Source organism: Cinclus cinclus, chromosome 1, assembly GCF_963662255.1.
Source record: "Cinclus cinclus chromosome 1, bCinCin1.1, whole genome shotgun sequence".
Taxonomy (NCBI): Eukaryota; Metazoa; Chordata; class Aves; order Passeriformes; family Cinclidae; genus Cinclus; species Cinclus cinclus.
Window position 1 is genome coordinate 70,562,442 of NC_085046.1, and position 24,217 is coordinate 70,586,658.

General features: G+C 46.4%; 1 protein-coding gene across 1 annotated transcript in view; it reads right to left on the reverse strand.

Moving 5' to 3' along the window:
- PHLPP1 (PH domain and leucine rich repeat protein phosphatase 1) overlaps positions 1-2,597 on the reverse strand; it is a 134,288-nt gene extending 131,691 nt beyond the window's left edge. The window contains exon 1 of the mRNA XM_062499446.1: positions 1,232-2,597. Coding sequence (XP_062355430.1) covers positions 1,232-2,582 — 1,351 coding nt within the window. The 5' untranslated portion in view covers positions 2,583-2,597. The remainder of the gene's footprint in view (positions 1-1,231) is intronic.
- Between the last annotated feature and the right edge of the window lie 21,620 nt (positions 2,598-24,217).

Genomic DNA, 24,217 nt, shown 5'->3' on the forward strand with positions numbered 1-24,217 from the left:
TGAATTCTCACGGTTCACTGAAGGACCATTCTGCTCAGCCAACCCAGCAAGGGGATGGATGGCATGTGCTACTTTGCTAGCATGACCTCATCTCGGGATATCACATTTACCTGTTTCACAGAAAAACTTACAAGGTATTTTAATGCATACTTGGATATTAAACAATGTTTCCTTTTGAAGAGCTGTACAGATTAGTTAAAAGCCACGAAGTTCGGAGATCACAATAAGTCTTTTATACAAACCAACTCAACTACCTACACGGTATTTTTAAACCTCCCCTAAAACTGCACAAGTTTGCATAATTACAACGTGGGAGCTAACTTTTCCACTCAACACTCTCCAAATTCTGTACTGTACGTTATAACAGCAAAGCTGCATTACAAAGCTTCTCCCTTTTCATTATAAATGTTTTGACCACCCCGCTCCAAAGACCATGACCTGTGCTTGCCTACTTCTCCCGCGTACTGCCCTCAGTCTCTCAGTGAAGTCCCACCACTCTAAAGGGAAAAACTGATGCCAACAACGCGGAAAGCCAAGCGCAGGGGTTTGTTTGCAGGAACGCACCGCTCTGCGCTCAGGCACCCGCGTGCCCTGTACTACTTTAACCTATTTCAGGAGCAAGAACTGAGCGGGGCTTCCCCCATGGGAGAGAGAGGCCGTGCCCTCCCCGGGTGGCTCCGCGATGGGGCGGGCTCGCAGTTCCACTAAACCGTGAGCGAGCTGTCGGCATCCCGCAAACTTTTGGAATAAACAGCCTTCGACCTCCCGTGCGCGGCAGCGGCACCGATGCAATTCCTCGTCACTAAGGAAAGCAGCAGTAGATTAAGGGTGATTTAACCTCGAACGCCTAGTGCCGCTGCTGGGAACGGGAAAACAACACAAGCGCGACCTGCATTAGCGAGGCTTTGAAGGGAGGCTGCCCCAAGGACAGCGCTGGAGCAGCCCGAGCACCGCTGACACCGCAGCTTCTCCGGCAGCCGGCTGGGGCAACGCTTCCCGCCGCCGCCGGGGACCTCCCGGCACGTCCCCTCCCCGGCGCGGAAACACCCGCGGGCCGCCTTCCTCGCGACACGGGACAGCCCCGGGCCACCTTCCCCGCGACACGGGACAGCCCGGCGGAGGAGCACCGCCCAGCCGCCTGCGCTCCCTCCGCTCACCCCGGCGCCCGCCGCGCCAACAGCCGGAGCGGTGGGCGCGGCTCCCGCCCCTTCCCCACGGCCGCCCTGCTCACCGGCGTAGAAGCGGATGAGGCAGCCGGTCTCCGAGTCCATGCCCTCCTCCTGCACCCGCCACAGGTCCCGGAAGCCGAGCTGGGAGAGGTAGTCGTTCTGGATCTGCAGCGGCTTCTCGTGGGCCTCCAGCCGCCGGCTGGTCTCCCCGTGCAGCTGTACATACAGGGCGGGCGGCCCCGCTGGCTGCTCCCGCCCGCTGGCCGCGCCCGCCGGCACCCCCACTGCCTGCCCCGGGGGCAGCTCCCCAGGGCAGGGGGGGCCCCGGCCCGGCCCCGCACCTGCTTCTTCCACCCCGTCGGGGGGCGCCGGCTCCACCTCCAGCTCGTCCGAAGAGGACGAGCCACCGCCGCCGCCGCTGCTGTAGGGGTCCAGCTGGTCGGAGACGCTCTCGGCGCTGGGGCTGAAACTCTCGGTGTCGGAGCCGGTCGGCCCCAGTTCCCCCAGCAGGGACGGGCAGGAGAGCGGCGGCCCCGCAAGGTACAGTTCGGCCGGCGGCGCCCCGGGGCTGAAGTCTGAGGGCGCCGGGCTCGGGCGGCCGCCGGCCAAGTCGCTCTCCTCGGCGCCGCTGCACAGCGGCAGGCGGTCAGGCCGCGCCGCTTCCCCGCAGCCTCCTTCGGACATCCCGCTCCGCGTCCCCCGCCGGCCCCTGAGCTTCTCGTCCGGCTGCGGCCGCAGCCCCTCGGCCGCGGGCTCGGGCGGCGCCTCGGCGGGGCCCGCGGGCGGCTCGGGCGGGGGTTGCGGCGGAGGCGCTCCCGCCTTGCCCAGCACTCGCACCACGCTGCTGCCGCCCCGGTGGCCGAGCTGCTGCAGCCGGGCGGCCACCTCCGCCGCCGTGGTCTCCAGGGTGCAGAGCACCGGGCGCAGGTAGCAGTTCATGTGCCGCTCGTAGACGTGGACGCAGCCCCGCTGCAGGTCCCGCCGCACCCAGTCCCGCTCCGGGGGCTGCAGAGGCTGCAGCTGCCGGGGCGGCTTCAGCAGCAGCAGCGCCTTCCTGTCCAAGCTGCGGGTGCCCAGCGAGGGGGCCGGGGCGCCGCCGGCAGAGGTGGAGGCGGCGGAGAGGTTCCTCTTCAACCTCCCCCGCCGCAGGAGCAGGGAGTTAGCGCCGCCGGCCCCCCCGGGGGCCGCCGGAGTCCCGCTGGCCGCCAGCGCCGCGGGAGGAGCGAAGCCGCCGGCTCCCCCTCGCCTCCGCCGCGGGCCGCCGGCTGCTTTGCCGTCCAGCTGCCCGCCGCCGCCCGACGGTTCCGCGCCGCTCTCCGCCTGACTCCTCCTGCCCGGGGAGCCGCTCTCCGACTCCCCCCGCCCGCTTCCCGCCGCCGGGGCTTCTGCCGCTCGCTGCTGCGCGGGCTCCATCGCCCGCGGGGCCGGGGATGCCGCCGCCGCCGCCCTGCTGGGAGCGCCGCTCGGCGCGGCGCGGGGGGGCCGAGCGGAGCGCTGCGCCGCGTCCCGGGGGTGGGGGGGATTACGTAGCAGCCGCGGGAAGCATTCCGCCGGTGCTCGACTCAGTGCCGCTGCCCGACTGTCGCCAGCGCCATTAGGAAGGGAAGAAGGGAGGGAGCAGGCGAGGAGCGAGCGATCCCGCCGCCGTCCGCCGCTCCCCGCGCGCGCGCGGCTCATGAATATTAACCGGCCCACGGGGAGCGAGGCAGGCTCGCGAGGGTGACGCCACCGCTCGCGCGGCGGGGCGGGGCCTCGCCCATAAACACAGCGTGACTCCCAGCCGGCCTGGGTGGCGCGCGGGGGCCGCTGGGAGCTGTAGTCCCGGCAGTGCCGCGGCTTCTCTGCCGGCGCCGGGGGCCGCGCAGGCTCCGGGGCGGGAGGCCGGAGTACGCCGGCGGTGTCGGCGCTCCCCCGCTCTACCCCGGGAGGTACAGCGTGCCGGTGCCGCCCCTCACGGTGCGGGACCCGATCCCTGTTAAAATGATGCCAGGACTTTGTCCCGCGCCCCACGTCTGTGTTCCACGGGTCTGCCCAGAGGGTTTGGCAGGTCAAGTGAGCGCGCTCTGCCCAACCTGGCGCGTTCTCCCCGTTGGCTGCCTCGGCGCAGATCCCGAGCGCTGAGCCCAGGCGGTCTTCCCCTCTGAAGCGGGAGATGATTTGTCCAGATCCAAGATGGAGAGAGATGTGGAAATGTGGGTGGAAACGTGTATGTGTATATGGGCGCACATACTGTAAGAAGAGCTGCTTTGTGAGTAGACACGGAAGGTTTCAGTGCCGTTAGTCTGTCATTATATTTCAGGGACTGAACTTACCTAAGATGCGTTCTTGTAGAAAATTGCTGAGAAGCAGCCATTTAATATAAACATTTGTCAAAGAAAAAAAGTCTCATGATTTAAAACAAGTCACTGAAAAGGAAAATCAGATACACTCAATTAGCAGTGTAAACGTGCGAGTCTTTATACTGCAAGGACACCATACTGTGGAATTCAGAGAAATCTCTTATGCTCCTGGAGATGTTTTAGCTGAGTAATGCCGCCAGGATGGGTCTGTTAACTGCCTGAGATGTCTCCTTTTAAATGCATTTTGTAAAATCACAGCAAAGCATCTTGCCAGAGATTCATGGAAAATGCAATAGACTGCAATAACTTGGGAGTTCTGGGCAATTGACCAGTTACATCAATATTAGGAGAGATTAAACATCTCTAAGAGCCCTGAGATAAACTCTTAGCGAAACATTATTTTTAGCTGGTTGGTCTTTTTAGTGCACACATGTAATATATGAACCCTGACATAAACCAGAACCATAATAATATTAAGGTTTACCTCTCCTTATAAAACATTTCTCCACACTTCCACATTACTGTGTTCATACCACTTAGAAGCAGATGAAACAGGGCACAGAAAGCAGGTATTGCCCAAAGCACTTACAATGGAATCATGTAGCTGCCTTTTAAAAGTTTTTTGTAACAACTAAGCTGAAGTTTACTGTGTATGAAAACCACCCACTTTCTGAACAGAACAATCTGAAAATTAACTGGTCTGATTGTGGAGTTCATGCTGAGCTGTATCTAGAGTTGCAGTCATCAGCAGGAACTTCTTTGGAATTCAAGACCACAAATTGACAGAAGACGACAGCAGCACTTGGCTATTAAAACTTAAACCGGTGCCCAAAACCTCTGCTGACAGTAGCAACACGCAGCAGAAGTCAGAACCGAGTAGATGAGCTCCGGTTCTGGCTGCTTGATACATTCTGATTTATTTCCACTGCTTTGCACCACCCTTGCACCACCTACTTCACAGAGGTTACACCAGGTCCCCTGATTGAAATGTGTAAAAGAAGTGTTCTACATGGGAACACTCACAAAAAGACACACTCAGAAGGAGACAGCAAGCTCTAGGGGCATTATTGTTAATGATGACACTTGATATGTTTGTAGCAAAGAGTTTCCAGCCCTTCTGTTCTTTGGTGGGAATGGCAGGAGAGAAGATCTACCTTTCTCAAACTGTTCAAATACCTGGATGTTCATTCACACAGAAAAAGGCCACAGCATTGAACCAAATAGACATCTGCTAGGATTTCCAATTTTCTCCTTTGTGGCTGGAGATACCACATCCTACATGTTACTGAGGTCCCCCTAACAATGCAGATAAAAAAGCTGAACATCAGTTCGAACTGAGCTCAGCTGATTTGTCCTCTGCCCTAACTGGAAGATTTTCCCAGGGCCACCCTGCCCTCCCTGTTGGGAAATTCCTTCAAATTTTCAGCTTGAATTTTACACATGGGTAATCTATGTGCATTTGCTTACATGCCAACATTATGTTGCCCTTTGACTCAAATAGCTGTGGGCCTTTTTTTTTAACTCCAGAGCATTTACCCCAAGGTGCTTAAAAGCAGTGACAGTACTCCCTGGCAGGCTTTGTTTTCCCTCTTGTGTAGACTTAAACACACTTTTGTTGTGTCCTCTGAGCAGATAGTTCCCATAGTGTAGGAACACGCACTTAAGGTCATTTGGACAGCCTTGGACCAGATCCTCCATGAGGTGGAGTGGTGTAGACACAGCTCTGGAATTTCTCCAAGTCCACAAGTCCACATGGAGCAGCTGCCATCTACGATACAACTTGGAGAAGTGGCTGAGGACTGAGCTGACCTTGCTCTCCCTCTTGCCAGGCTAACTCACCGCTGCCAGCAGCTCTACTCATGAATGGCTTTATGCAATTAAAAAAAAAAAAAAGTAGCTGTACTAAAGTCCTGAGGTGTGGGAAGTTGTTTGATGTACCTCTGCCCCATGAAATTTGCTCAGGAGCAGAAGGATGCAGTGAGGCTCCCAGCATCCTGTGAGCCCTGAATTGAGCTGTGGGAAGAAAAGGGAGAGTGCGGTCAATTTTCGTACTTTGCGGAATATGAAGGCAGCGATTTCTGGAGTGGCCTAGCACCTCCAAATGTTAGCAGTACCCAGCCTGGTTATTTTTGTATTGTGCAGGGAAGTGTGCTTGAAATCTCTAAGTATATGCATATTTAAATTGAACTCTCCAGCTTATGAGAAAGCTCTGCTATTTTCCATTTCCCAGTGTCTCATATATACTCTAAAACTCTCCTGAAACTTTGAATTTTGATAGGGATTAACTGGTGTTGTCAGACATGGGAATGGAGTTTATGAACTTGATGTTTGACAGGAGGAAGTGGTTGGGTGAAATACACATTCCCTTTTCTAAAGTTGGATTGATGACAGCTGTTTGGGTGACAGGTAAAATGAAACAGGGTGGTTTGCAATCTGCAGTTTTCTGACCACTCAGGTGATCTTTAGGAGGAGTTTTCTGATTACAGGAGTTAGCAACAAAAAATGAGGGAATAAAAAGTAATTTATCGGAGATTACGCTTGGTACTGATTGAACAAATTATACTCTCACACACAGGTGCAGGGAAGTGCCAGAAGAAACCACAAGAAGACTTTTGAGGATAGTGTTACATCCAGAGTTACCAGACCTTAGCTGAAATCATCACAGAGGCTGGAGCTGTTGTGATCTTCACTGTCTACGTTTCAGCTGCTACAGCTACAGCAGGAGGCATCAGGGTCCATACACATCTCCAGAGCTGACTGGCTGCAGTGGTGCTTGGAGTCTGTTAATTCCTGCTCAGCCTCTTCTGAAATCTTCCCCACACCCCACCCTCAATTCTCACAGATTCCTTTAAAGCCTTCAGGGATACACTGTGCTGTTATTAGATGTTTCTCCAAGAAAGGGGACAGATGGTGGGCATCAGCTGATGTCTGTGGTTTTCCTTGCTCTTTCATTATGAATGTAGAAGAGAGGACTAGGTCCAGCTTTGATTCATATTGCTGCTGGTTCCGTTCTTTTCTGTCCTTTGTTAGCATTATACCCCTTCATTTCTGGTAACCTCTTGGTTTAGCTACAGTTAGTATTTTGCCAGACAATTCAACAATGCTTTATTTGTTCTGTCTAATTTTTCAGAAATGTCTGCTGAAGTAGGATAGTAAACAGCTTTTGTAGACTCAGTTTTACCATGAACTATACTCAAAGGGATTTTTTTTTAGTTATATAAAATATGCAGTGAATACCCAGTTTCAGTTTTGTTTTCAAGGATATCATTGCAAAATAATATGCCATCATTAAACAGGAATTGCTTAATCCTCAGTCCTTGACTACAGAAAAATTGACTGACAAGTCAGTTCTGGATCAAAAGCTGAGTGCTGAGAAATGCTAGTGTAGGAAAGATTATATTTATACTTTCTCTGCTGTAAGTCATCTTCAATGATTCTGCTAAATGTTCATCTGTATTTCAAGAAGGTATGAATCACTTTTGTGATTACAGTTAACGTGTGAAGGTGGAAAGGGAGCTTAGAGGGAAAGAATTTAATGTCCTTCAACCCTGCAGAGTGTTAGAGAGCTTACTCAGCTCTCTTCCTTAGTAGCCTGTTTTTGTAGTACGGGAGAATTTTTCTGCAGATGACAAAGCAAGAGACTTATTTCAATGTCAAATACTGAAACAAAAGACGTTTTCCACTGGATGTGTAATTCAGAGACCAGGAGATGCATGAGCAAAGGGACCATTTCAAATTAAACAATATAGTAAGAATAACCTTATTTCTGAAGAGAAATTGAATATTGTCATATGGAAACTGTTATCAAAATAATATTTCATCTGTAGGGATTAACTTCATTTTTCAAAATGCTAGGTATGCACCTGTGCCTCTCATTCGTATTTGCAATTGCTATAGCTGTACGAACAAATTGGATATACAGATAACAAGGAACTGAAATTTTATGCTGATTGCTGCTCCAGCTGTGGACTTGAGCACAATAGTGTATGTATGTTCTGTGGCAGTTGTGTTCATCTAGGTGTGTAAGGCCTTCAGTCTAGTAAGGTATTTAAGATGGTGTTCATTCAGGGAAATATTTACTTTTAAAAGTGCTCTTATACTGAGGTTATTATTAAGAACTATTCTTGAACAGGGAAGTTTCCATTACTCAGTGCCTGAAATATAATTTAAAGGCTGCTAAGTGATCTTACAGTTGCCCTTTTGTTTATATATTCAGTAACACTGTATTCTTACAATCCCGGAGGTTATTTGTACCTACAGCTCCCTAAATAATTTTCAGCAAGGTTTGATCTGTATTTCTGATTCCAAAACCACTTCCACACAAGTAATATCAACACTACTACACGTTCTGCAGCAGTTCACTCCAAAGCATGTTACAAACGAGAGTAAGTATAAATATTTTCATAATACAGAGAGAGGAGAAAAGAGGCAAGTACCTTCTTGGCTGCACATTAGACCCCTCTCAAGGTGATAGTCAAGACCAAGTCAGGTCCCCATGTTCTGGAAGTGAAGTACCAGGCTGTGAAAATTCCTTCTTGGTAAGCTGGAGTCCTGTCCCAGCTCCTTCTGGGCAGAGGGGCTGAAGCTGGATGCAGAATCCAGCTGTGAGGTTGTTCAAACAACAGTGAATCTCACTTGCAGTACTTAGCCACTTGAACTTCAGTTTCTTGTAGAGCTAACCTGCATTGCTTTCAGCAAGGCAGGGTTTTCCTAAGCCATCAGCAGCGGTGTGGTGCGGAGATCCTTTGATTACACAAATATTTCCCGTTGTGACATGCTCAGGCTGGGCTCTGTTAACATTGCAGTTAAACAGTTGGGAGGTGTAGCTTCCCTAGCAAATTTTGGAATTTCTTCTCCAGTACATACTTCTTGTTCTCATCACATGAAGAAAGGAAACAGCAGCACCTCCATTGCAGTTCAAGGCAATGAGCAGCTGATCCTGAGTTAATTGTATGGCTGAAAGCCACGTGCAGAGGAAACAAACTTGAAGAAAAGGAACCTCATCTTTGTTATACCTGTATTGATTACAGGTCTGTGTTACACATTCTAGTGTTATATGAGATACTGTGTTAAAATTAAACCAGTATTTTACAGATTTTGCTTTTAATTTGTGTTGATACTATTTGCAAAGCCAGACCTTGTAATTGCCAGTAGACGCAGCAACCCCATACACTAATCCTCTTACTGTGTCTTCAACTCTTCCATTTTAAGCCATTTGTTTTGTTTGTTGCTTTTTTTTAAAGAAAAAGAGCTTTACTGCCTGTTAGATATTAATGCATTAAAAGATTCTCTTCCAGAACTTTATAAATCCTTCCTTGTAATTATTTCTTTTTATCTTTCTTCTTCATATGGTGTCTTAAGCCTTTTTTGTTTCAGAGCTCTACAACTCCTCAAGGTACAGTATTCATCACTACTGATAGAGATGGATTAACATGGATTCATTAAGCTGCAGTCAACACAGTGACTTGAATGTGAGGATTTTACATAATGCCCTAAATAGCATGACTGGCGCATTTGAAGTGACCCAAGAGATTCCAACATTTTTGGTATCAGCTTTTCACGAGGTTAGTCATCTCCCATTAATTCCCTTGTAAATATCTTGGAGGAAGGATACTGTCTGTTGTTTAAAGGCTGTACATAAAGGCCTTTCATGTGAGACTGAGGATATGTTTCCACCATACAGCAGGTTTGGCAACAAAGTTGGCTTAGAAAGGTCATGCCCTTACTCACTTGTATTTGCCTCTTCTGTGCGGTGTGTTGCCACTCCAGTGGGCCAGGGTGACAGAAACAGGGCTCCCAGCAGGGTAATAGGAATGTTCTGCATTAAAACAAATGGTGCGTGAAGAATCTCAGGTATCCCTTTAATACAGTAAGAGTCTATCATATAAATGCAAGTTATTTATTTGTGAATGTCATAAGCACTGAAGTGAGACTAGCACAGGGGAAGCTAAACCCTCAAAATAAGTGTTAGTGATGATTTATCCTAGTACAGAGTGCTATCAACAGCTGCATCTCCAGTACTTTACTTGAACTACAAACAAAGATGCACATTATGCCCTTTGAAGGAGCCTTTTAAATTCATTTCTGCAACACCAAAGGTGTCTCTTGTTAAGAGTAAACATAGAAATCCTCCAAGGAAATTAACAAAATAAAGCCTTATACAATTATTGTCAGGATCAACTTAGCAGATCATACTAAAATAGCTCACTATCACTTCTGTGTCTCCCCAGGCAATCCTCTCAGAAGGGCTTTCAGGAAATCTGTAGGGAACATATCTGAGCTTTGATAAAAATGACCATAAGGAGTTAAATCTAGGAGAGTAGGGGGTTTTTTTTCTTCCTTAGATTTTCTAGTGACAAAATGCTAGAATACTAGAATACTAGAATGCTTGAATACTAGACTGGCAGCCATGAACTGTGTGTGCAGAATCACTGAATGTGGCTACCAAAGGTGCCTTGGCTTCAGAGCTCCACCCCTCCCTTGCACACTCACTCAGCCATTCCAGCTATGACTGCGTAGTCACAGGGCTGTGACATGCTGTTGCATGAGATTAAGAGAGCTCTTTGTAATCGTCTGGAACGATGGGAATGAGCTCGGTATTCATGGGTGAGGCTGAAGAAAACTTCCAGGAAAATGAGTCTATCATTTCACCGACAGATCATGTGCCTCCCCATACAGTAACCCACAGTGGGGGTCACTGTGATGCCCTGCTCTGTGCTCTCTGTCAGTCTGTGCAGAAGCTGTCCAGATATAGTCAGGAAGGGTAGCCACAGGAAAGGGAGAACAGCTAATAGTTTAGAATCCAGGTTTGACTGAGGTGAAAGCGTGCACTGTTAGGTTTGCAGATGTATCCAACAGGATACACCACAGTCATATGTATGTAACTGGCATCCAAACTCTTTCAGAGGCAGCATCATCCTGCTTTCGGCTTTCCAAAGGTGTCCTTTGTTTCTTTCTAAGTATCAAGAACATATCTGAATGCTCTGTGAGACTCCACCTGTTCTGATCAAAGCTAGGGTAAAAACCAGGTTATCCAAACTGATGTGAATTTTCATTGCTAGGGTAGCATAAGCTCTTAGTTTCCCCAAATGCATACATGCCCAGGCACTGCCACTGGTAGCATGGTCTCCAAGGTATTCAGTGCCTGTGACCTAAGCACTCTGCAGATCAAGACATGCCTTGGGGTTAAATTTTCATCACCCTCTCAGTAAGATAGGCAGTGAACCCATTGTGAAAACCCACTGGTGTCCCCCACACAGTTGGCAAATGCTGTGTTTGAAAGTCAGCCGGATTTTTAGGAACAGAGTTTCTGCCAGCAGGTAGTGATAACCTGCTTTCGTAGCAATAGCACAAGCTTCACCTTCCAGCAACCTGACAGACTTCTTTGCCACACCAAACAGATATGTCCTGCACCAGTAGTAGATCTGGAATGCCATACTGCCAGGAACCAAAGCTTTCCAGCGTCCACTTTCTGACAAAAAATAATCGTGGTGCACATGATGAGTTTTCCTGCAGAGATGAAGAAGCAGAGGGATGGAGCTCCCTTGGTACCTGTGACTGTGAGCAATCAGGCTTCTGGAAGAAACCTAGCGTTTCCCGTGGGGTTTTCTGTGAGCTTGGTCCATAGTCCAGCACACAAGAGCCAGCCAGAGAGCTCTTCTCCACAGTGATTGCACTCAGGCTTCTGTCCAGGGTTCACATCCGCCACGGCTTAGCACAGCTGGGCTGCAGGCGTTTCTGGGTGGTAGCCAAGTATTTTGTGTCCTACCATTCTTGGCTGCCCTTTTATATTTTCTTCTTATCAGATCCCAACATACAAGGAACTTGCAGCGGATTTTTAGGTGGCTGCTGGAAACCCATTTATCACATCATTCCCCCACATGGTGGCATTGCTTGCAAAAAGTATCTGCTGATTCCCAGCGTGTGATGTTTTGTTCTCAGGTGCTTTAGCCAGAGGTCTGCTGCCTCTAGGGAGCATTTACCACCTGGTGTGCCTGCTCCCTTCCCTTACTTTGAGAATGAATGCTCTTCAGATCAGATGGACCATGGAGGTCTCCAAGACCAGCAACCCTGCTCACGGCCTCGCAGGGAAATTGCATAGAAACATGCAGAAAACAGCTACTGGAAAGGCTCTACTGACTCTCCTTCTGTCATCAGTGGTACAGACCAACTCTCAGAGGAGTGGTCACACTGCTCTGGAGTCACCATAGAGTGACAGAGGTCAGGCAGGCACAAATGCAGGCTGCTCCATGACAATCCCTGAAGGGGTGCACTGACTGAAGAAAGCCAAGGAATTTGTAAAGCCTCTGTATGAAATGTCTAATGAACACATCTCACTACAGAGAGGAAGTATTGGTAAGTAAATGTGCATTACAGTGAATGAACCCTCGGCCTCCTCAGGTATCCTTCCAAGAGTAGGGTGAACGTCAAAGTGAGATCAAATCAGCCAGAGCCTCGCAGTGCACAAACCTCAGTGAAGTTCTGGCAGGCTGGAATTAGCAGGCTGAGTCACTCAGCCAGAAATCAGTTGTCAATGTGGTCCCTGTTGAAGGAGTCTAACGACAGATTGTCAAATATCTAAACAAGGGCTGTTTTTTTGGCAAGAGTCAAGATACTGAAATGGTTTGTAAATCATTTGCAGGATTTCCTACCTACATCTTTTCAGCAGCATAAGTGGATTAGACTACTGGTCCTTCTAGATAGCATCCTGCTGCAAAAGGGGCTGTTACCACACACTTCAAGGAAAGAAGAAAGGACAGCGATGGTAGATGGTGTGGGATAGACAGTCTCAGAAAACCTATTCCCAAAACTGCAGTGATTGGAACCTGGCTTTACCCCAGAAGCATGAGTATAAATCCCTTCCAAAGCTCTTGTTTATTTTTATGCATGCATTAGCAGTCCTCTTTTGACTCCTGCTAAGATTTTGGTTGTGATGATACTAAGTGGGAAGGGATGTGGCCAAGTAATTGCATGCTGTGCAAAAAGTTTATTTCCTTTTTATCAGTTTTAAATGTGTCCTTTTTCAATTTAATTGAATATTCCTTTGTGTTAGTACCGTGGAAGGGAAACCAGCAGCATGTATTTGTGAGTGGATTTGCTGGACGGGGCTGGGATTGTTTTCCCACAGCTTCAAACCAGAGGAAATCACAACAGAGCAGTATACACAAATTAAGGGTTCTGGTTAATCAAACTCAATAGTATTTTGGAACAAAGAGAAAGTCTTAGGGGAGTTAGTCCTTTTAACACACCTGTATTTTTTTTTTCTCTGCCTCCCTTCCCCCTTTTTCTTTTAGGAATGATTCAATATCTTACAAGAAACTTACCAATTTCTAATTGAGCAGCCTAGTGGAAGGTATCCCTGCTTGTGGCAGGGAGGTTGAAAATAGATGATCTTTAAGGTCCCTTTCAACCCAAACCCTTCTGTCTTTCTATGAATAAAAATAAAGGTAAAAATCAAGGCAAAATCAATCAGGCACCTTGACCCTAATGGTTTCTTCCAGCTGTAAAACAGTCACCAGAATATCCCTTGTTAAAGGGGCTAATCAAGTATGATCCCTTTTTCTTTCTCATAAAGGTTATTGGAAAACAACCCAAGCAATGTCTTTGTTATACTTTTGCTGAGAATGTTCCTTCTTTGGCAGAGGAAGGGTAATTGTGATAGCAAGCCGCTTCTGTTCCCAAATTCCCTGATGTGCTGGGGTCATGTTGCATATTTGCACTCTGCTTTAACAAGGAACAACAACACAGACAGAAGGGCTTATTTTTGGTGTCACTACATTTAGAGCAGATGTTATAGGCTCAATTATCCTGGTACTTCAGCTGTAACATTGCATTATTCTCTAAGCTCCGTATCTTTGGCTGAAATTGTTTTGCTGGAAGACACTGCTTTCTGAAAGCTGGTGCTTCTGCTCCCCCACTTAGTATAGCCTGACAGCTACCTTCAGTAAGCAAATTTATCATTTTGGATTGCTTCTGCACTGTAGCTACAAATCATATTGAATGTACTGCTGAACAAAACACGTTTTATAATGTGGAGCATCTGCCCGTTATAAGAATATCCAGCATTTTAAGGCAGGGTCATTAGTCATCAAGAGTAAATTGATAGGTTAACGAGTTCTGCATATTTCAGTCAGAGTTAAAAAAACCCTGCTTGTGTAATGCAGGAATATTCTAAGTTCAACATCCTCACGTTATAGTTGAATATCTCCATTTATAACAATGTTGTGAAACAGAAAGACACATCCCTCAGCTCCTGAATCACAGCCTTGAAATGCAGCATGACAATTATTTCATTTTGAGGCCAGTGGTGATGAGCTCTGTCAGCATGGCAAGTAATTAGAAGAAATAGGGATCACTTGACTCATCTTTTCTTCCTGCCTTTGCCAGGTCTTTAAAGATACCATTTTCACCATCTAAAGCCTATCCCATTTATTTACTGCATCATATTGTTCTGGAGTTATGTTGATGAAAAGGGACTTGATGTTTTTAATTTGAAGTTTTTTCTCTTTGAAGCAATAAAACCATTTTAAATGCTTTCTGTAAAGGTGATGTTATTTAGAATGCATAAATTGAGATGAAAATAACTGAAAATAATGAGTCAAACCAATAAAACTGGCAGAGGAATCAGAAAATGGTAGCTCAAAGAAGGCAGATCACATATTCAAAACAGTTGAATCATTTTCTTCTAAAAATCCATCTAAACATGCAATTCTTTATCCCTTTCACCTAACATTTGCCACATCCACTTTATGAACACATACACTTGGTTTAGTAAAAAGGCAGAATCTCTCACTACCATGTATAGCAAGATGTGGCAGTTTTCTACTATTTCTGTTATTAAGTAGTGTAACAAGAGGGGGCTTGTTAAAATTTTATCATTTTACTTGCAGCATTCTCCAGACAAAATACTCATATATTTCCTACACTCAGACCGTCTGAGCATCTTATCCAACAATTACATATTAATTATTAATCACTGAGTTCTTCAGAAGCCACCCTGTGGCTCTCTAGTGCAGGAACTCTACTGCTTTTGCAACCTAATGATATGATTTTCCCAGTGCTCAGCCAGATGGAAGGCTGACAACAGAGGGAAACATGAAGTTACAGGGATGCCTAAGGTTGTACCTCACCTTGCTTGGAGGAGGTTATGAAACAGTGACCTAAACAAAGTCAGCAGGCAAAATATAGAAAACAAATTGGATGATAGATTATAGTAAGAATTGGAGTGGACATGTGTTTTAAGTGGTCTCTATAGGGATTAATGGAAATACCTGAATAAGCAAATAGGGAAGATCTTTTCCTCCTGCATTCCCCAGGAACACCTTTCCCGACTCCATGTTTTAGTGGCAAGCCTGAGAACTGTGATTTGCATTATCTGTACACGTTCTTGCCTGTACATGGTTACCACTCAGGAAAACAAGATTGATTTCTCATTCTCAAGCACATTTATAATGTCTGTGCAAATGAATGTAGGGCATATCCCGGCTAGATCAATATTTATGCAGCCTACTTCAGAAAGCAAGGGAGTTGCTTCTGAGCAGCAGGGGATCTTGTAATTTCTTTTCCTATGGTTTCCTCTTTTCCTCGTTTTCAGTGAAATTTGTTTGCATAATGCTCCATGCTCGCTGACAGTTAAAGGGAGTTTTCACAAAGGCCCCTCCAAAAGGCCAAGCTGCTCCTGGCACCTGAGGACTCCCTGGGGTGGAGGGAGGTGTGGGTGAGCCCTGGAGCTGCAGGATGGCCCCGGGAATGTGTGGTTGTGGCAAGGTGTGCGAGGGCAGCGCGGGAGCCTAAAGCTGCTCCCCAAAGGGACAGGGGCTTTCCTCCACCCCTTGTCTTTGGCTTTGTTCACTTCATTCCACTTGTGAAAGAGTAACAATTATTACCCTAAATGAACCCAACTGCAGCATACCGAATACTGTGGTTTGTTTCATTCTTCTAGGCTCACCTCTTTGGTGCACACATTCCCCATGCTGTTGTCACAGCTAACCTCTTTCATTCATTTTGCAATGGTGGGCAGGGGGCCAGGGGAGAACGGAACACGTAGTAAATCAAAAGGCGGTAGCAAAACATTAAAAAGAGCCAAGCTCCCAGCAGCATGCCGGCATCTATGTTTAAAAGGATCTTCCTAAACAGCTGTTTTCTCACAGCACAGCTTTCATTTTCTTGATGCTTAGGAGGAGGCGACTTCACTGACCCACAGACAGAAAACAGCCTTTGTGAATACTCTTTATTTTTCTTTCTGCCATATTTACCAGAATACTTTCTTTTTTAACCTGAATTGAATAAACTCAAGGGCCTTCAAATGCCCCTGGTAATGCAAGTTCTTGCACAGTGATGCATGTCTTTGGAAATTAATTGAGAAATGATAACAAGTAACTTTACGGTATTGGTCTCTTCTGATTGAGTGTCAATTTAACTTGCCAGCAAATAAAATACACTTTATGTATATAAAGTATTTCCTGCAAGCCTTATTGTTTTTGTTTCTAAAGAAGCTCCTCCATGATGCAAAGATGACAAGCTCTAGGCTATTAAATCATCTTGATTTCCATGACCATAGCACTGAAATGCTGCATTAGCCAATACAGTATGTTGAATGCCTTTGTAGTAAATAATTCAATTTTTTTCAAGTAACTAACAAGGCAATAAGAACCCTGTCACTTCTGTGTTGACAAAGTATCTTAGTTACTGAGTAACTATAGAGATATTTTCCTTATGCTTGACATCATTATCAAAATGCTTTCCAATGGCTGGTGAAAATGTTAAGGCTCAGAGAATAATTCCTAGAGTGTGGTATGCTGTTTGCAGGGACATACAAGTCAGCACTGCACAGGCCAGCTATGCACCCACACCTAAAAAGATCTTCAATGTATTTCTTCTTGCCATCAGCCCCTTTAGAGCAAACTGGAACGTCTGGCGCTGCCCTCCAAATCGAGTTTCAGATTTGGTCAGCCTCTGGCACAGGGCCAGGAGAAAAGAGGGCAGCAGACATCCTAGGGCATAAGTCACAAATTACTTTGTTTCTCCTAAAACTCCACTTTAGGCAAGGATTTATAATCTGTGTTGGTTTGTTCAGAAAGGGGGTTGAGGTTGAAAGTATGTGCAAAGCTTGCCCTAAGAGCCCCCAACCCAAAAGGATACTGGTTTTGCTACTTACCTGATTTGTAGGCAAATCTTTCTTCATGGTCCCTGGTCTGTGCTGTTTCAGTACTTAGGGGTGGTTCAGATTTTGCCCTGGTGCTGTTAACTCTCTACAGATCTTGACTCTCTGGAGCCTCTGGCAGACACCCCAAGGTTGGATGTGTCCTATGGCCTGAAGAACATGGTCTAGTGCACTGTGGTGTGGGACATTTCCTACTTGACATTCATGCTGAGCTCTGCATGGGTGATTTTTCTCCTACAAGTGATGTGGAACATGTAGAATTTCAGTCTGAGCTGTGCTCAATGAAGAATGAAGGCTGGAAGGGATCCCAGTGGGATATTTACTGTCTCTTACTGGCTTAGAGTATTATAGATACCATACAAAAACATTCGTTATAGTATAATGTCAACAATAATATATAAACTGTATCCATGTTGTTCCAACAGGTTGTCTTTTAGATATGCAGTGATGGAGGCTCCTTTGCCTCCATGTCTGGCTGCTGCTTGTCCTCTGCCCTGCTGCCCTGACTGGCTATAATTATTTCCCAGTAGCTAACCCGAAACTGCCTTGCTGCCCCACAGGCAGAGAGCAAAATAATTACCTTCCCCTTTGCAGCCCCATATGTTGCAATATCCTTCTTTCCTTCTTCAGGCAGAATGAGGGCAGTGCCTTTGGACTTCCCTCATAGGTGATGTTCTCCAGGCCTCCTGTCAGCCGCATGGCTGCCCCTGTGTCCAGCTGGGGTACTCTCATTCTGGCACAGCCATACCCCAAAACCAGCCTGACTTGCAGCAGGGTAGAGGAAGAGGGCTTGTGCCTGCCCCTTGCGAGCCATACCCTTGTTGGTGCATCCCAGTGTGGCATTAGCCTTTGTCTCAGAAACACGGTGTTCCCAGGCTTTAGCTCACAAGCCCAGCCCCTGCCCAGCAATCTGCCAGCCAGGCTATTGCCTGACTGGATCTGTCTGTTGCTCCTACCTGACAGCAGCATCTCTCATGAGCTTGTCCCCATTCTGAATTGCATCCTGTGTTTCCCTCCACGCCAGCACAGCACCCACTCCATGACATCAGTGACGATGCCACCAGCCCTGGCAACAGCCTTCCCTACAGCCACTGTGCCTGCTGTCACTCACCCTCTTGCTACAATTTGACAAGCCTTGTGTCAGCCTCCTGTAAATTTCTCTTTTGAGCTTACTCATGATGAGAATGGCACCAGAGACACTGTCAAAGGCACTTGGAAGACAAGATAGGTGACATCTACTGCCTCTCCTTTCTGTAAAACTGATGATTGCCATAAAGTGAAATAAATGTGCTTTAGCTTATTTGGTGCTCATTCCTTTTATCACCAAGTGTGAATTAGATTGCTTGTTTCAGTATCCAGGGCATTGACATAAAGTTGGCCAGTTTTCTCCTTTGCCCTCAGTTTTAAAGGCAACCACCCTATTTGTCCATCTCTGTACCCAGCCACAATTTGAGTCATCTTCCATCAAGTCTTACAGGCAACTAATTCTCATGGCCCAGAGGTGCCATTAGCCAGGTCTTCAAGTATCTGAGGTCAAAGTATCACTGCCAATTTGCAAATAATTAACTTCCGAATTAACTCTTTCCTGTTAGAGTCACCCATTTTTCCCACTGGTGTTATTGGTGGTTTTTTTACCTACCCACATGCAACTGGTGTTTTGGGGAAGAGAAGTAGAAACTAAAGGCACAAAACACTTTGTCTACAGAAAGGAGCATGATGAAAGCATTCCTGTTTCAGGAATTAGAGACCATGGAACCATAGAATGGGATTCCTGATGTGATTCACATAAGAATGTGGTTCCTGGTGTCCCTTGAAAATCTCCTCCCAGTTTACGCCTTGGCCCTTGCTTGCCCCTGCATGTTGGGGCAATGCTTTGTACGTGCTTGGCTTGCCAGGTGTCCTCTTCCTGGGCAGTTCTCTCCTGTGCGGAGGATGGAAGACTGCAACAATTAAAGAATAAAAGGTTTTAGAGAGCAAATAAGTGAGTCATGCTCTGGTACGTGTCACTGTAAGTAAAATAAAACAGTAAATCAGCAGATTTCATGGAAACAGCATGGTCCAGGCTTTGCTCATGGAGCCAACACAAGAGATTTGTGCATTTGTGGATCCACATGGATGTGGCCATCCCTGGTGCACCGTGTCCCTCCCCATCTGGCAGGACTGATGAGGCCAATTTCTCACAGTGCTGTTTCACTGAAAGGAGTCAGTTCAGAGTGAAAAACACTTTTCTGCAGCATAAATCAGCCCTACAGAAACTCAGTGCTCAGCCATACCATTAATACCAGAGCTGTTGTGCTGTTTCAAACTGGGGAGTAGGGACATCCCCAAGGCAGCACAGGGAGAAACAAGGAGAGGGTAACAGGAATGCCAGGGTGCAGGTGTTTGACATAATCTTTGAAGAAAGCCAGTGGCTGCTCACTGCCACTCTACCCACTATTTATTCCTCCTCTTTGGCTGACCAAAAAGCACAAGCCAACCATGTTTCGTTAATAATGAAGAAAAATGTCTCTTTGTTGGTGGAGCTGCCACTATGCATTCCCAGAAGTTCCATGAGCAACGCTGCTCAGGAAAGCTATGCTTGATTAAACTGAACCCTGGCTTCTGAAATACTGGAGCAAGGGCTGTTTTGGGACTTTATCCAATATAACTGTGTTTTATTTTTATTGCTCCTCATCTGTTTTCCCTGATTTTGATAAGGCCAGAGAGCACCTTGGCTCAGCAATCTCTGCTCTCAGCAGGAGGACAATCATGCACTGAGTGACCTTACTGAAGTGTCTGTCAACTAAAAACACTCTGCCACATGGAGTCCTGCCTGCACCCACTTTTCTCTCTCCTTCATGAATATTTATGGTGGCAAAACTAGATAGTGCATGAATTAGTATGGAATTTAAAATTATTCAATGAGCAATTTCATATAGAAAGACGTTCCTTGGCAATTCTTCCATCAGTAGAATATATTAGTATATTCATGCCTGTGCAATTCCCAGGGTGAAATAAATTTTTTTTTTTGGTTTGTATTTTAGGAAGGGATAGAAGATTCATGTGATTCTCTACAGACTTTCATCACCAGACTTTGCTGGTTTCCATTCTACTGTAAAATGGTGATAATACCCTGCCACTCAATTTACATTTTCCTTTGCCTGCATATTGCTTTCCTCTTTCTGGGGTTGTCTGTTTTACCTTCCTTTCTTGTGTTTCCTTTTTTGTCTCACATCTAAGATCACTTTTTTGTTGTGAGACAGGGTCTTCCTCAAAAATGCATCAATAATAGAGAAAAAATGGAGAAACCAGTCAACACTGCGGTAGGGAAGAGGAGTAAAGTAGGTTAGGCAGTTAGCATTCATCAAATATTTAGTGAGTGATACAAGCTGAGGCCAGCTGTAGGGGATCTTGATATGTTTTCTCTTTGTATGACTTGGTTAGTCCATCACACAGGTCCCTGCAGAGCACCCCGGCACTTACCCGTGCCCTGACCTACATTTTGCACGGCGTGTGTGCCTGTCTTTCCCCAGATGGCAAAGCCCGGTTTGGAAGAGGGTTTTGCTCCCATTTCAAGGCACCTTCAGCCATGCACAAGCAGAAATCCAGCATCTGGCCCCTGCTCACCCTGACCGTGGCATGAGCTGCTGGTGTAGGTAAACACTCCTAAAGCCTTACTGTAAAATGGTCTCTGTGTTTCCCTTTTCTTATTCAACCCTTTTTTTCATCCTACTTTTTTCCTTCTTATAGAAGACACTGCTCTGGAAGAAGCCAGCATTTCCCACTGGTAAGATCAGCTGAGCTCACATAATTTCTTTAAGCCACAGCGCCAGAAGGTTGGATTTGTCTTGTGCAGGGTTTTTTTTTCCCCAGAAAAACACTAAGGATAAAAGATAGTATCCTATAACGTCATGGGAATGGTTTGTGAATTCCAAATGGCTTTAAGATTCCCCGGGAGATGAAGCCAGCAAGTGCTGTGCCACAGCAGTCTTTGTCCTGCCACCCCCAGTGTGCTGGGGGCTGCTGTGCCTGTGGGTCCACACAGTGCCCATGACCTGTGGGGTCAGGTCACTCCCTACACTGGGCTGCATTACAATGCAGGGGCCTGTGCTTGTTCAGAGCCCATACACTCAAAGATCTGAGACAAACCGCCTTCCCTCATCCCTTCAATCCCATAGTGTGCCTTTCCACTGCCAGGCTCTTTTTCCCCAGCATCCTAGTGCAGGTGTGCTGCTTTGCTCAGCAGCTGTTTGCTGGCACGTGGATTTCTCTTTCTTTGCAGCGAGGCTGGGGCTCCTGATAGCTCCTGCAGTTAGTCTGTGTGCCCCTATCCCCCCTCCCCGAGCTGCTTGCCAGGAACCCACACACCTTTTTCAGCTGCCACAGCCCAAACTCGAGGGGTCCTGCTCAGCAGGCACCTGCCGAGTGCATCCTTTTGCTTTCGTTTTTGTTTCTCAGGCTCCCTCTGTACTGCAACTCTCTCTCTGCCGGGCAGAGCACAAAAACATGAGGCTGCAGGATAAGCAGCGAGGGCTCAGCAACGTGCTCCGATTTGCCAAAATTGCCTACTGAAGCTTAGAGCAGCAACTTCAGGCACTTGCAAAGCAATGTAACAAAAGTAACACCCTTAGGCAAATATAACCCCAATTTCTTCACATAATAATTAAAAGGGAAGATTTAGGAGAAAATATTAATCCCTGTCCTCAGAAGACTTGCTTTTCTCTTTTACTCCAGGCTAGAAATATCAATGGGGTTAAACATTTGTCGACACTTGCACAAGCACAGCCAGAGCAAGAGAGCTGAGTAAAAGCAAATCTTTCCAAAAGAGAGACCAGAGCCTGCTGTCGCTGGCAAGTTACAGGGTTCGAAGGAAATGAAGATGAGTGAGATTGCAAAACTGAGATGCCTGAGCTTGCAAATTACTGGTAATGGCTCCAGAAACGACTTGTCTAGTGCTGTTGTTTTACCTTTTACCTACCACGAGGTATGCGCCCCAGCTCATTTAAAGGGCTGTATCGAGACGTATAATTTGTTTACAGCTCGTTAATTGCCATTATAATAACAATAGCATGATACATGCGAAAGCACGCTGGCGTTTTGGTGGTAGCATGCAGCAGAGCCTCCCGACGGCAGCTCATTGCTTGCCCAGAGCCCGGCTGCAAACCACTATTTAGTCCTATTAGGAGTAATTTCGGGGGCAGATTGGGGAGCAGGAGTCTTCCCTTTGCCACAGACAGAACACGCGCAGTTTAAACTTGTTTCCTTCCTAATTGCAGGTGAGCAAAGCGCAGGCACTGTTCTTTCCATCTGGGTCATTTAGGGTTCGAAAATAAGCTAATGAGGAAGCCAAGGAATTATAACCTCAGGGTGGTTCTCTAACTTCTCTATCCCAGTTGTAACATATGCAATTGTAGAATTTCTTTTGCAGTAGGAGTAATGCCTCCTGCTACCATTAGAAGATCCTAAGCCATTCCTCTGGGTACCAGCTCAGAGGTTACTGCTTTCCTTTGGCCACAGTACTTAGGCTGGTAACAAAGGTAGTGAATCAGCTCAAAAAAAGGGGACAGAAAGGGAAACAGGAATTGTATTGCTGGCTGAACCTCAGGTACTAATGGGAATTTGGCTTGCCTCACACAGGGTGCAGATTTTAACTGGGATGCCGTGAATCCTGGTAATGTCTTCCTCTGGCATTTGGCACTTCTTCTGGGAAAAAAAAACCAAACAAACAAAAAACCAACCAACCAAACAAAAAACACAAACAAAAACAAACAAGCCAACACCAACCAAAACAACAAATCTCAGAATTTGGAAAGGGGTTTTGCACTTACTTTCTCTTAAGAAGAGTTAAAAAACCTCAGGGAAGTAAAAAGGATTCAAAGCTTTTAGAAAATATACAGATATCTATTCTTTTGTACCAGCTTTACTAAGTACAGCCAGGTTCTGACTGAGGGGCATAAATGCTCTTTTTTTGGAATGGAAACATTCTTTCTAGTAGTTTACTCTTCTCTGAACTTGTCATGAAGCACAGAGCAATTGTTAGCAATGTGACCCATGAACAAAAAAATATATTCGATAAACTCTATCACAAGTTTTTCCTTTTCAAATATTTTTCATGGCAGTGATCATTGTTTTCCAAGAAATAAAAGATATAAAGAGAAGAGGTTCTGCTTGGCTCAGTAGTAGATCTAGAGCAATTATTTGTGGTTACAGAGAAAGCCTTGCTGTTTTCACTGTGTATCTTGAGAAAAATTCTTTCTTGCCAAGAGATTTTACAAGAAGCACAGGCTGTGCTGTAAAATCATGCTGTATTCTTCATTTAATCACAGAGAGCTGATGTAAAATGCAGACACTGAAGGCAGGAGATGAAATCTCACGACTTGGTATGATCCCACTCTTGAGATGGAAGACAGCTCCTGACTTCGGTTTTCACTGCAGTAACGTGTAAATCCTGACACTTTCAATTCATAACATCTGCACAAGTTTCATGCTACAGCTCCAGAGCCAAGTAAACATCATATCACAGCAGTGGATTTCCCCATTCTCATGACATCAGCTCCTTAGGAGGGCAGTTAGTGGCTGAATGCTTCAGTCTTGAGTGTGGTCTCTTTCTTGGTCATTTTTCCCAACCTGATCCCAGTACCAGGTTCTTTCTGGCTTCCCGCGCACAGCAGAAATCAATTTCTGTTTTCCCTGGAGCTATCACAAGATCTGTATTTGTGGTCAGGACTGCCTTGCAGGGGGTTTCTGCTGCAAGGGGAGAAGCTGCTGACACCGACTGTGTCAGCCACAGCACAATTGCCAAAAGCCTTGCAATGCATGTTATGCAGGGAAAAGTCTTCAGCCCTCCTAGTAAGGTCTTGTGAGGCTCCTAGATGAACTTAGGTGTCTCTGCCTGGAGATGGTTGTCCTCTAGAAGAGTCTGTGGGGACATGGCAGAAGATGGCAACTTCATCTCTCTGCCAGAGCTACCCGAGGTGCTGCAACTGCAAGGGATTTACAGCAGGCTTTTTCTAGAAGCAACTGGAAAAGGATTCCAAGACAGATCTCACCAGGGCTTTTCTAGATCATCCCTCTCTCTATAAACCAGGTTAACAGAAACAGCTAACTTTTGTCTGCTTGTTTGTTCCTAGGATGTGCTCCTGGTGCAGCACGAGTAGCCCTGGATATGTCTGGAAATCAAGGAAATCAGGTTTGATAAGGATTGCTTTCCTCTTTTAAAGTGGAAAATTCAGGTTTTACTGTGATCACATGCTAGAAGTGTGCTTTCTGGAGTTGTCACCATCATACAACACACTGGGATTTTGCTGCCACTTTGACTTCTTTCCCTGTGCTCACAAATGGGATCTCTGTGGAAAGCTATTAGGCACCTTGCATCTTCCACTGGAGCAGACACCACATATTATTTCAGAAGGGTTATTTTTATTCCCTTCCTTATGCCAAGCACATTAATCTTGATGCAAAACAAATTAGAATGTTGTCATCTATACTGGGACGGTTGCAGGGTGGGGAGTGTCTGTGTAATATACCAAACTTCCACTGTTTAGGGTGTGCTTTGTTACCTGGAATAA